The sequence below is a fragment of the Aquila chrysaetos genome, chromosome Z (genome assembly GCF_900496995.4).
Source record: "Aquila chrysaetos chrysaetos chromosome Z, bAquChr1.4, whole genome shotgun sequence".
NCBI classification, from domain to species: Eukaryota; Metazoa; Chordata; class Aves; order Accipitriformes; family Accipitridae; genus Aquila; species Aquila chrysaetos.
This window is the reverse complement of record NC_044030.1, coordinates 50,217,446-50,231,637: the sequence shown is the minus strand read 5'-3', so window position 1 is coordinate 50,231,637 and position 14,192 is coordinate 50,217,446. Positions and strand designations below refer to the sequence as shown.

Sequence of the window (14,192 nt, the reverse complement as noted above, 5' to 3'; positions counted from 1 at the left end):
CAAAATAATTTACAATCTGCACAGAGTCAGCAAAGAGAAAACTCATGAGTAATTATGATTAAACCAGTGTCTGTGCTCCCCTAAGGAAAAAGACAGCTGCAGAAGTTGTGCAGTAGGAGTCTGGTAAAGTCATGACTGTCTGAGAAGTTATTTTGCACAACATCATTGTTTTCCTCTTCACTGTCTGTAATAAATTGACATCACATTTGAGAAGTAGTTCTAATGCTAAAGAATATTTTTTTAGCAATTTTATTTTACGCTAATAATACTTCCACTGTGATGAGGATAAAGCACCAGGTACATTCAGGGGATAATCTGTCCTGTTAATTGTGTTTTCCATTCCCTTCCATTTTTGCCTCAGTGAAAATTCTGCCTTGTCACACTATTTAGGAGAATTCCCAGGTAAGTGATATTTCTATAAAGATGAGAATTAAAATCGATATCAAGAGTATGCCATTATCATTGCAATTAATTCCCCGGACTCTATCACATTGATTACATTCTAAATATTATATAAAGTTCATACAGTGCTGCAGTATCTTCCTTCTACCTCAGACTACACGGTAGCATTTCATTGAAATGTGTGGCTTTTCATTTGCATATGCGTACTGTGTACATTTCAGTGTATACAGTACGTGATGATATCTCTGCTTGGTTGAACATTTTGACCACACTGATACGGTGTTTGTTTTTCAGACAATCAGACACTAGTCCTGCTGCTACCAGGCTCTGAAAGCAGAGTCAAAAGAGCAAGGTCCTCTAGGCAATCTGCTCCCTTGGGTTTTTTTCCTGCCTGCTGTTTGGTGCCATGAATTAGTTAATCTGAAACCCAGGGATCTGCAGCAGTGGGCCAGAATGCTGCCACATAAAATAGTATCACTGACCTCTGGGGCAACATCTGTTTAATTTGGGGTTTGTGGTAAGAGTTGCAGCCCTTGAACTTGCGTCTCTAAGCTTTTCCAGGATCACTGACCTAGATTCTGTTCTAACATAGATACAAATGATGCAGAGCTCCACCAAGGCAAGTTCTGGTAAAAAACTAGGGGTATCAGACTTGCCACAGGTATCCCAGTCTGGAGACCTGTCATTTGGCCAGCTCCTTCACATAAAAGATCTTTTAGCTTCTTGCACAACTTAAGCTTTGCTCTAGAGTAGCGTTAAGGGAGTTTTCAAACACTGTGGGATTTCTGACCTGTTCACTAAAGGACTTACCCATTCTAAATTTTGAAGCACCCTCTCCCTCCGTGTTGGTTCTCAAAACCTCTCCCAAAAGGCTAAAGCACATTGTTAATAGGACAGAAGTAACAGTCTCCCTGGAGCGAGCAGCACTGGCTTTCCTGCACCTATCTGCCCTCCACCTCCTCTGCTCTCTGCGTTTGTTCTTTTTCTTGTGCCACAGGAAGTTTCCTGAGCTGCTGATGTCTTAGGATGTAGCAAGTTTATATATATCAGCTTAAGAAATACAGAAAGGCTTCTACAGCAGCACCTGACCTTCACAGCTTGGGCAGGTCATTACATTATGTGCTAGCTCTTGCTCTGCCTTTTGTTGAACTCCTTGTGCTGTACTGTTGTTCAGTGCTTGCTCCACGTGCCTCTTTTGAGTGTTATTTTTCTCCTATAAATGTACTTGTACAGTTAACCTGGAGCTGTAGGAATGGTGGGGCAGAAGGGTATTCCTTTTCCATTTTTGTCATGCACTGAATAAACCCATCAGAGCTAGCTCAGGAAGTCATTTCTGCATACTGTATCCATTCTAATAGGCTTTGGTTTCATGATTTGCCATTGGTGATTGTTTTCAGCCCAGTCCTTATTAATACAAGATTCTCAGTGTGTAGGATTCTTGTTGTCAGAGTCATTTTTAGAAAACAGTATTACTGCCACAGCTTGAAAATCCCCTTGCTTTTTTACTGGCCCAACCATGTGGCATATATTTGGGAACTTCTTTTACAGCCTTTGTGGGGCAGGGAATGGGCCTAACTCAATTTTTGCTGAATATGGTGTAAATTTACAATGCTATGTAAATGATATCTAATAACAACAACATGTGTGGCATTGGGTAACCAGTTTAGGTGTTTTGAGAACTGTTTAAAAACCATGTCATATGTTTGGTATAATAAGTTTCAACTGCTCCTTTGGAGCCATAAATAGTAATTTAAAATACGTCCTTTTTTTAAAATGCTACTGTCATCAACTGAATTGGCCTATTTCAAGATTTCCTAAATACATGGCTTTTCTTGTCTAGCATATGTTTATGTTCATTTGACCTTCTTTAAACTATTAAAAATAAAGGTTATACTTACATTTATAACATTCTTTCTTTTGGGGATTTTCAGGATCACATTACCTTTTGTAAGTTTTATTTCATTCAGTGTATGAAAGCACTGAGAAGTGATTTGCATAACACCCTGAGTTAAGTGTCTGTTTAAATTTCCACTTTGTACTATATTGAAAAATCTTTCCCCATAAGACAAACTATAAAGACTTGTCTCTTAGTTTTGCCACTTCAGCAAAACAGGTTTTACATACATATGACTTTCCGACATGATCTTACTTATCTTCATTTGGTTTGATAGCATTTTTAAAAGTTGAATACATGCTGTGAAATTTTCTTCCTTATGTTAGATACAGGACTGAATTAAATTTACGTCAGTTAGGCTTAACATGCATTTCTCATTTCAGTCACTTAAGGAGAAAATCAGGTATGACAGAAAATTGGCTAAGTATTTCTCTTGCCAGTCTGATCTCACCTGCGTAGCGTGAACACAGTAGTACAGTGTGAACTACAACTTAGTAGCTCAGCATCAAGCTTGTATCTATTCACACTGATCTGTGACTTCTCTACATTTTGTTCCAAGCATTTTTTTTTCTTCATTTCATCCTTAATCTTGTTTCTATTTTGAAAGTATACTTTAATTCTTTGAATGTAGAGATTAGGGTGGAATGCTGTCATATTTCAAATCCTGTAGCTGCATTATATTTATCACTTTAACATAGTGTATTGTGCTCTACCACACTTTTCTGAGTTCAGTAAAATATATACAGAATCACAGATTTATTATTTTTTTTAGCTTGCTTTGTTTCAGTTTTAATATAGTTGATAATTCTGCTGCCAAATCCCTTCTTTCCTCCTTTGCCAGGCATTTCAGACAGTAGTTGGCAATCAACTTTCATCTCCCAATTTTATGTTTGGATAGGTACATATCTGTGACTTCCAGAGGCAGGGTCATAGGCCTTCTGGGTTTTAAGTCTAGCTGAAATTTTCTGTGGACTTTCTGTGCTACATTTATTGTACTTTGTGATGTCCTAAAACATGCAGTCCCTAACCAACTGGGTTGCTTACTTTTTTTTCAAATTCAGGCTTTTTTTTTGTTGTTGATTCAAAGTATTTTGAACTAACACAGCACAAACATTTGCCTACTTTGCAAGGAGTGTGATCACTGATGAATAGTGAGGGTGTAAAACTGAACTTTAAGGTACAAGAATGTAGTTGAATATTAATACCAATGGATCCAAACTGCATACTACAGTTTATATCCAGGCTATGCTATCCAGACCGATCTCTTAAATAGGAAATAATTTTCAAAGATGAAAGTGTTGGCCTGAGACTAAGAAAGCAAGAGTTTGATTTCCAGCTCCATTGCTGGCATATGGCTTGGCCTCAGGTAAGACAGCATGCACCTTCATGTGCCTTGGTTAGCTGCTGGGATAATGGAAAAGCTGAGCTTAACTCCCATGGCACAGCAGCTTCAGGGCTGCAGTTGGAAAGCTAAGTAGTTTGTTGAGTTCAGACTGCAGGACTATTTTGTTTAAAGACATTTCAAAGTAACTGCCTCATCTTGACCTGAAGTCTTAATTCAGATTCCGTCTTTACTAACTATTAGACATACTGCCTGGGATTAATCAGCAGGTCAATAGCAAATTACAGAGCTATTTGTTAGACAGATATGAATGCATGAAAATAATCTATATTTTAAGAATAGATATCTTTTTTAAAGGCAATGCTGTTTTGTTTTTTTTTATTTGTACTGCAAACTGTATTTAGTACTTGCAAAATTTGTTTGATGTTTTCACCATTGCTTTCCATACAGTTCTGCTGATTTAAGGTATCAGGCTACTAAAAAAAAAAATCTAAAATCAACAGCCTTTGCATTTGGTTTTTTCTGTCGTTCAAGTCTGCAAGTGAAAGAGTGATGCATGCTTCATATTTTGTTCTCTTAGCATTAGCACAGTAGCCCAAAGTCTTTCTGCAGCTACAGTCATACAGAAAGTGTTGCAGAGGTATAATGAGGAGCTGAATTTGGCCTGTGCTCTGCATTTATTCTTTTCTCTCAAGAAATTATTAGCATTGTTGTGAAACATTGGTCTTCCCTTTCCAAATACCTGCTTGTTACCCTTGAAATACTAACATTTTCCCTACTAGAAGATGTAATTTGTATTAGATTTTTGTTTGTATCTCCAGCTTTTGCCCATCTGTGACTCATCCTGGCTTTGAATGAATTCAGAGTCACAGTAGACTTTGGAAGGGAGGCTGAAGGCAATATTTTCTTTCTCTTCTTAAGGACTGAAGGAGAAGGGCCCTTTCATGCCAGAACTTTCACTGCTCAGAAACAGACCCCAGAAAATGTTCCCTCCTTGCCTTCCCAAGGGTTCTGATGCACTAAAGCTCTGCAATAGCTGTGCTGTCTGGAAACAAAGCCAGTTTTTCTTTCTCAGGTGTTAAAGGGACAGGTATTGAGCTTTAGAATGATAAAGCAGTCAATGTCCACTGGGATCGGAGGAAATAGAGAATAGGTGTTGGTAATCTGCATTAAATGGTATTAAAATTATTGCTGGGAGATGAGAAGGGGATATTAATGGAACATGTTTTTTTATTGTACTCAGGTTCTCACTGAATATGCATAAAACATTATCCCACAGCTTATGCATCCATACACATGGGAAACGTATAGGAAATATCACTTGTGAAATGTGATTGATGCTTGTTCTGCATACACAAATGAGGAGTATCCATTACATATGAGTCTCATAGGTGTTAGTAAAGTTTTATTGTTAAGTGTTTAAAAAAGTAATAATTAGTCAGTGGTAGAACATATCTAGGGAATAGAGTTTGGTTTTTTTCCCCCATATTATTGATTACTGGCTGTTCCTTTAGCTAATATTTTATATATACGTTTTGGAAGAAGAAATAATATACAAGGCAAGTAAAATAGTCAGTACTAGGAAGACTATATTGTTTGCCTGATAATAAAATTTTTAAAGAAAAACAGGCACAAACTAGGACCATTTGCACACTGAAGTCAATTTCAGTTTCTCTGTGTTTAACATCAAACTGAACTTTCTGCTTTGTTCATTTATCCTGTGCAGACTGTTTGCAAATGCAGACAGTAAAACTGAGCTCACAGCATGTCTTTGTCAGTTGTCATGGCTATATGCTGACCTGTGGAAACCCCTGCAATTATCTTAAAAGACAAGCAAACTATAAAAAATTAGAATACTGTAGGCAAAACTCATACAGCCACTTATTGTTAAGTTTGTCCATTTCCCGTACATTCCTTTGTTTTCCATTGGTTTTAACTTAGGCAGCCTTAAACCTATGAGGCTTAAATCTTTCATATCACTCATTGACTTGAGAATGAGTATCTTGGAAATTGAATGAGTTGTTTTTCAGCTCAAGAGTAGGAAAAGACATATTAGTACTTCAGGACTAAAGGAATAATGCAAAATGAAGCACAGCAGGAATAAATAGAGAGCTTACAGAAATAGGAAAAAGGACTGAGCAGCAAAGAAAGCTGTGCCTTTGTGGTCAGGAAGTGAGCGCTGGGGAGAGAACTGCCATGGGTAAAACTGCATTAGACCTTGCCAAGGAAATTAAAACAAACAGCAAAGACTCTTTACCCTTATAAATAAAAGTGGGGAAAGGGAAAAGGGGAGACCACTGTGAGGAGTGTGCACACTCTCATTCTGCCTTTTTCTTCCCTTTTTCCTTCTTTTTTAATACTTAGCTGCATTAACTAGCTCCTTGCCAGTGAAACATCGTCACTACAACTGCAGAGCCTACTGTGTGCGTCACTCGCCTTCTGCCAGGGAGCCCTTGCTGTCTGTAATACCTATTTCGTACAGAGTGAACCAGCCCCAAAGGGCAGCTTTATCCAGCCCACACCCTTCCCCACTGTGGATGCAGGCAGGGCTTGCCAGCAACAGGGGACACAGAAAGACCCATGTAGCCACTGCACTAGTGAGTGAGAGGCCCAGTATTTATCCTCCGGCACGGCAGATGGGGTCTTCCCAGTGCCTGGATCTACCTCTCAGCATGAAAATGGCTGGGATGTGCCACGGGTCACCACTGGCTTTTTCCATCTTGTATGAGGAGTTCTGCTCTGTATGAGCAAGAAAGCTTCAAATTTTGTGGGCAAGGCAGCATCTTCTGCCATAGGAATAATATAATTGGAGATATGGTTAGTGGCTAAAGGCAGATGAGTAAAGACTACAGCAGCCCAGTCCCTAGTGTTAGTTTAGGGGTGTGAGCAAGGTCAAAAGAAGGGTAGCAAGAGTTCCTAAACCAAGTAATGTGCTCCTCAAGTCTCAAGGCTTTGGTCTTGATGATGGTTGGAAATCAAACTGTTCAGCCTTCCTGGGCAGATTAATGAAAATGGTATTTTTATTCTTGCAGTGATAGGCACTTCAGTAAGGTGTAGATAAGTTCTTAAGGAAAAAATGTATATTTAAATAAAATCTTGATTGCAGCAACTATAAGTCATCTTACCTCTCTTGTAGGAACAGTACTTGCTCAGTATATGTTGGTTGAGGATCTCCTCAAGTGGACGGGCAAGAATGAAAGGAAGAACAGTAACAAAAATGTCACATTCCAGTGTCTCTTCACTGTGTAATACAGCTACAAAGGCATTATATTCAACATCCTTATTTGTTTCAGTGGATAATAAATAATAATCAAATAACATGGAGATGACAATACAGAAATATCAGCTGATAGAATTATTCCTTAATCTTAGAACAGTCTTCCATCTTCTAGTATTTTAAATTTGTACTCTTCCTTTTTTTACCCCATTCCTTTTGAACAGTGCTAGTGTGAATGTTCATGTATACATGTTATGTTTTTTTATATAGTACACTTCTTTCAGAAGGGATTTTGTATACGGTAAAGTCATTCATTACACATATCTACTAATATACACAAAACAGTGTAAAGTTGCAGTATAACAAACTAACAATCAGTATAGATTGCATTCACAGAAACTTAGCCAGACTTTTCATGTATCAGTGAGACTCATGGAAGTGCAGGACTAGCCTAATCCACAAGCAGTCCAAGTAATATATGCCACCCCTTGTGCTTGGCTTTTCTGGGTCCCCACCCCTGCAATTGGTGTGGATGGTTGCACCACAAAAATTGCCTAGTTCTTTCTTTTTCCCCAGGAAATATGTAAGGCAACTTAGCTATCTTTCCCAGGCTATGCAAGTCTCGCAAATCTTCTGCAATTCATCATGAGACTGGCAGTGTTCAGATGGTATGAGGACCACAGGAAATAGTATCTTACAGATACTCTCCCTCAGCTCAACAGGCAAAGAACTCACTGTGAACCTAAACCTCATCAGCTGTGATGATGATCCGTAGGCATACCTGTACAATGCTTCAGAACAGCAGGGGTTTTTCAATTGCTGGTTTTGGTTGGTTGTTGCTTGGAGAATTGTCCATTGCTGTGGCAAAAAAACCTCTAAAAGCTCGATTTTATCGCTTTGTTTTTTCAACAGTTTTTTGTGTAACAAAAATTTTGTGTAAACTTCTGTGTAACAAGAACTTCTGATTTTTAATGTAAAAAACAAAGAGAGGAAGGAGGCCCTGTGATATAAATAGGATGTTTGGAGACCAAGTTCTGTTTGTACTGCTTGTTCAAGCGTGCTCCTTGAGCTTATGCTAGGTGTGTAACGTTCCTATCCCACTTTCCTCAATACTAAAATTATGATGATCCAAAATAATGGGAACTTTAGAAGGCTTGATATAAATATTTCCAAGCTGATCTGAGATTTTCATGGCTGATTAACTGGCTTTTGGATAAATTTTTTTTCAGCTGATGAGAAGGTATTTATTACCACAGTATTCGTATTTTTCATTATGAGAAAATGGGATGGAATTGACTTTTTCCCATAATTTTGACCACTTCAGAGCATGTAATTTTGCAGCAAGTTCAGTACTCAGCAGGTTTCTTTCATGTACCTGGTTTTTAGGTTGTGCTGTGGATGGTCATCCAACCCCAAACATCACCTGGCTTTACTCTGGTGAGCCTCTCAGTGTGCGGCATCACCTCCTGGCAGCAGGCCGGATTCTTCAGATACTCAACATCAGTGATGCTCCTGATGGTGAATTCAGCTGCCTTGCTCAGAATGAGGCTGGCTCACTCACACAAAAAACATCCCTGAATATACAAGGTAACTTTCCAGTTTCAGTCCTGCTGCCCTGTGAAGCTCTTGCCATGGACTCCCCTGCACTGCCTTTCTCATCCTGGATTTCTCCTCTCTGAAGCCAGGACTGCCATGTGCAGCCAGAAATAGATGTTTTGATGGTTTACTGCCATGGATATAGATTTGCAGGACTACCAGGTACCTTATAGTGTCTTAGGTTTCACTTTACCAAAATGACACCTGATATTTCTGGCCTGCTGATCATAAAACACACCTTACTGATTCAAGCTACACTTATGCTTGTTGAGTCTAGACAATTTTCTTGTCCAGAAATTCAAGACAGTGTCACAGTTTGAACCCCTAAAATTAGAAGCCCCTCTGTTAATTTGCTAAAGTCAGTGTTTCACAGTCTCTTCTTGCTTGAAAACCTTTCACTTGTGAAAATGCCACAGCTGTTATATTTACCCTAGAAATAAGCTGAAGGTGATAAAGCCACAGAACAGAGCAGTGCAGATGGGTTGGAACAGAAAATGCAGCTTTCGTTGCTCCATTTGTCAGGGATGGAGTGGAGAAGAATTTGACTTTTCCTTAAATTTTGCCATAAAATTTTAAGTGTGTTGGAACTCCCCTATTCATCTTCAGGATTGGTGATCTGTGTGATCTACCCAGTGAGAAACACACTGTTGTAGATCAGAGAATCGTAGATACTGCTGGCAACTGCAGTTAACCACATCTTCACTAAATCACATCCCTTTAAAAATATAGATGAAATGTCCTTCAACACTGGCATCTGGCTTCACTTAACTGCTCTACCTGGTCATTCACTTTGCATGCCTGATGCTTCTAAGCACCAAAAAATGGGGTTTGTTACACCAAGGACGGTCAGTGGCTTACATCAGCTGGAATCGTGTTCCTTCTTTGTTCATTGCCTGGTGCCTTGTAGGAGTAGGCAGCTTACCTTCACATGAGACTCCGAGTCCAAGTATTTCATCCTGGAAAACATCTCTGACTCTTCCTTTTCTAAGGGTCTCTTGCTGGCAGGTTTTGTGTGTTAACATGTTTCTCCCATGCTTTTTGGCAGAATACCAGTGGTCAGTGGACAAGCTGGTGGCCTGTTCAGCTTCCTGTGGCCACAAAGGGGTGCAGCTGCCCCAGCTGAGGTGCTTACTGGATGGGGCTGAAGTCAACATATCCCACTGCAAAGAGAAGCCCAAGCCAGCCCTGCAGCCCATCGCATGCAACAGGAGAGACTGCCCTTCACGGTTTGTTTGTCTCATGTTTAAATGTCATACATGCTTTTAAAAGGTGCTTGAAGAGTTCTTTGCACTGGACATCATGCCATTGCAGCCTCTCTGGTGCCTATCTGAAGAAAAGTCATGGCTAAAAGGGAATTTATGAATGCTTAACCTAGACAGTTGGGAATTTGTAGCAAGATTTGTGGAAAACATTGACAGTACGTGGTAGAAAGACAGTTTATTACTTCAGTAATTAGGCTAGAAAATAATAGAGAGGCTATTGTCTACTCTTTATTAGCAAAGCTCACAGCTTGAGTTGTCTCAGGTGATTCCAGCCTCACCCTATGTTGGATGTAAATGTCATGCCTGTTCTGAGCTCTGTACTTATGGGAGTTCTATCACCCAGGAACTGTAGGGTCGTACCTTTTTTGTGTTCCACATAGTTTAATTCCAGTTTATCCCAACAATCTAATAGACAAGAAGCTAGGTTTAACAGCTATTTGGGGGTTTTATTCTGAGCTCCTGTGTATCCTGAATGAACATCAATACGGATAGGATGGTAGCTGCAGCTGTGAAGAACTCCCTTAGCAGAGTGGAAATGTCTTTTGTAAAATGGGCACATCCCATCAGTTCTAGTGGGTGTGAAGGGGGGTCAGACTGAGTTCTGCCTCCTTTTGCAGATTGCTGGTTTGTGGTTTCCTTGGGATTGTAACTCTGCTCCTGTAATCCCCTGTTTTTTACTTACTGTTAAACAAAATGGAACCAGGACAACTTGAAGGACTTCTGACTACACTTAGGTCTTCCTCTGCTGCTTCCTCCCCACACAAAATACTTTCCTTCTTTGACAACCTTTGGTGCAAAGAATATATCCTGAGTGCCTATCCAGAGAGTGGGTGTAGTGTTATACTTCCTCCATGTTAAAAATGTCCTACTTCTGTAATTCAGTGGCTCCTTAGCTGAGATGTGTAAATGTGTTTTTCCATATTTTTCTGGGGGTTTACTCCCTCCTCTCCCTTATTTCCACTGTGGACATGGTGTGTTTCAGTAAACAAGCACTTAAAAGTAGTCAGGATCTCAAGAGAGATTTAGTGCAACTTCTCTGATTCAACAGTCATTTGGGACTTGTATTAAAAAAGAGACTCTAAGCTGAGGCAATGAGAGGTGCTAAGCAACCCGATGAGAAGTAAGCGGCCAGAGTTACCACGCTTGCTGTGTCTTGGGTATATGGCAAGGTTCTGTTTAATTACCTTTTAAAATATATTCCTACCCCTCTTTGCAGGGAAATGTTTTCTGAGTTGCCAGCTGAGTCATAAGAAGGAAACCAAAAGAGATTTGGCGAAATATGAAACACGCTCATTAGCAGCAGTTTTCCTTGGTGATGGCAGTAAATTCCGTGGGAATGGTTTATGTCTTTTTATACCTTCCCTGAACTGTAACACAGCCCACAATCCTCCCTCAGCTCCCAAAAAGCTGCTGAGGTGTAAGCTTGGAAATAAAAGTTGATTGAAATGCAGAGCAGAGCTTTACGAGGGGTGTGGAAACTTCAGATTCAACCTCACCAAACTGCATGAAAAAAAGTAACAATGTTTTTGTTTTCCATGTTGGGACTGTGTTTGTCTATATACTTGTTTCTGTGACCACAGGAGTTAATCACCCGCAGAAGACTGAGTAATAACAATGGATGCCTCTCCATGGGACTGGAGAATGCCTATTGCCTATTTTGTAAAGTAATCATAAACACTGCTGGTGTGGGATGTGATAGGCACTATTTTCCTCCCAATAACACACAAATCCTGCCAAGTATCCTGAAAATTAATGAAGTAAACTGCTGACTTGACCATAAAACTCTTCAGGAAACTAGTAATCAGCCACATCCTTCCCGTTCCTACCTACCTCCCTACCAAAACCAACTGTACAAGTGTTTCACTTAATGATCCTTAAAGAGACAAAATGTATTGTCCATCTTGGTAAGAGTTTGGACCTGGACTATTATTTTCTGTTGCTACAGGCTTTTTAGTAGTTAGACTGGATTTCTTAAACCGTAGCCCATAGGGGTTCAGAGCCTCAGCCTCAGCTGGTGAATGAATGGTCTGAGCTCAGGAGGAAAGAAGAAAGGTGTCCTTTGTCCCTGGGCTGACTGTGCACCGGCCACATGCCTGAGCAACCTTCAGGCTTTTCTGGATTATCCCAGCTGTCAGGGGCATAACAAAGCAGGCAGACACCAGCAGGACCCAGCAGGCTTTTGGCTATTCTGTCAGTAGCAAGTTCAAAGTGGCCTGTGAGCTACTCCAGCAACTTTACAGAGATAGTTTTCCCTATTAAGGGGTGTAAATGGGCTAGTCATTGCTGGTGTTGTGACTGTAGTCTGTGACCAAGGCCTCCATGGCACAGTGGTGTAAGAGCAGCCATGCCCAACCCCTGTGCCTGACCTAGAAATATTTACTGAGCCTTTAAAAACAGCCTTAAGGGCTAGAAAATGAATTCTGGGCCCAAAGAGCCTTGAGAAAGATAATTTGATGAAAAATGTGCTCTTTTCTCATCTTTCATCCTCTGAGCAGTTTTCAGTGACTACTATGGGAGGCGGAGGCACTCAGCACCTTTTGGGATCACACCCTAAATGAACCAAGCCATTGTTGCCTTTCTTTGGTCCAATACGTAAAGACCTGTTGACACCAGTGATCCTGCAAATGTTGGTGGCACATACCTACTCCCTGACCTGTTCGTCTTTCTCTCACAGATGGATGGTAACATCATGGTCTCCTTGCACACGAAGCTGCGGTGGAGGCATCCAGATGCGGCGAGTGACGTGTCAGCGCCTGACAGCAAAAGGCAGCTCTGTCCCAATGTCAAATGAGGCTTGTGCCCAGGTGTCTAAGCACCCTGTGGACACACAGAACTGTAACAGACAGCCCTGTGTCGAGTGGGTGGCCTCCTCCTGGAGCCAGGTAAGGAAGAAGCCAGCAGTTCAAGGACAGCCTCATAGTGTGGGCTAGAAAAAAGTGGCAGAAAATGAGAGGAGTGATTTTGCACCCTGGTATCTTTAGGTTAGGGTCTGCCGGCTTTTGTGGAGGCAACTAAGTTACTCAGCTCTTTCAACTCCATATTTGATGCACTGCATGCTTGGATTTCTGTAGCTTCCCGCAATCCCTAGAAATGCTGCTTGTGAGCAGGACTTTTACTGCAGACCCCTGTATCATCCCCAGTGGAAAGTTCTGCAGCTCCTCTTTGTAGTGACAGGTAACACATTTGGGAAATAGCATTCTCCAAATCTTAATTCCCCTTACCACCCAGTGAGTGTGTTTCAGTTTTGGTTGGCAGGAGTCAGGACTGATGATTGTGATAGGTTTGGGGCAGTGGGGTTGTACAATAACCCAGTTTTACGAAGTTGCTGATGCTTCCTGAGAACACCAAGAAGTGGGAGCTTTCTTGATTTGCTTCATGTCGAAAAGCAGAATGGAGGTCTAAAAGCGTTTTCAGACTACTTCTGCTGTTTTGTAGATCTTCAAATTCTCTCCTTGCAGCTTCGTGCAATGATCGGATGTTAAAAAGCTTCACTCCATAGATACCCAACGTTCAAAGTATTTAGAGTTAAATCGCTTTATTGTGGGAATCCACAGAACAGTTTGTCTTTCTGTGAGCTATGAGATTTCCTGAAAAGACACTTGTCAATATGTAGTCAATTATAACCTGGGGCCAGTCATTACTATGTGCTTTCCTCCCTTTTCTCCCCATTCACCTTGACTGAGCCATATGTGAAGGTTGATGAGTCCACTACAGTCCAGACTTAGGGATAGAAATTCACAGACTTTAGCCCAAAGGTCTCCACAGTGGCAATTCACATGGGGATACAGCATTCCAGGGTGAATGAGAGACAGTGTTAAAACCACAAAAGGCAATTTTGCTTGAGGTTAAAGCCAGATACCGATACTACTTTAACATCACTTTTGGTGAAATGAACGTTTCAATGGGAAAAAGAAAAAGCAGTCTGATAAAATCAAAGTAGTCATACATCTAATTGAAATGATAAGTCAGGTAAAGGTATAGAAGTGAGGCTTCTTACCATGCAAAAAGAGGCTAAGAAAATAATTACCCAGAGTAATAACTGGGTATATTGACATATAGTGAGCTATCATGAAATATTTTGCCTCCTTTTCTAATTAGTGTGTGGTAAGTCAGTTTGAAAACAGTGGCAAATGCTATCTCATTGTATTAGAGGTTAGAGTAATGTGATAGTTTATTATTAATAACAACATGCATTCTGTATTTGCTTGGGGTAGTATGCACCACACATTGCGCTGCATCAGGTTTTATTATGGTGTTGGTAGTAAAAAGCATCTTCAGCTACTAGAACTTGTTCACTACTTGAAAACAACTTCATTTAACTCTTGCCTGTGTATTTTGGAAATCTCTCTCATGAAAGGTGATTGAGTTATTGTATTATGAGTAAAGCTTGGAATTATCCTTTGATATGAAAGAAGCAAATTTTCACTCCCTGTGGAATTCCAGGTAAAGACTGGATTATCCTTGCAAAAAACCAATTAC

At 40.4% G+C, this 14,192-nt stretch overlaps 1 protein-coding gene across 4 annotated transcripts in view; it reads left to right on the top strand.

Moving 5' to 3' along the window:
* Positions 1-14,192, top strand: part of ADAMTSL1 (ADAMTS like 1) — a 489,531-nt gene that overhangs the window by 466,960 nt on the left and 8,379 nt on the right. For all 4 annotated transcript variants that reach the window (XM_030004255.2, XM_030004254.2, XM_030004257.2 and 1 more), the window contains 3 exons: positions 8,242-8,442; positions 9,497-9,677; positions 12,388-12,595. In XM_030004255.2, coding sequence (XP_029860115.1) covers positions 8,242-8,442; positions 9,497-9,677; positions 12,388-12,595 — 590 coding nt within the window. The remainder of the gene's footprint in view (positions 1-8,241; positions 8,443-9,496; positions 9,678-12,387; positions 12,596-14,192) is intronic.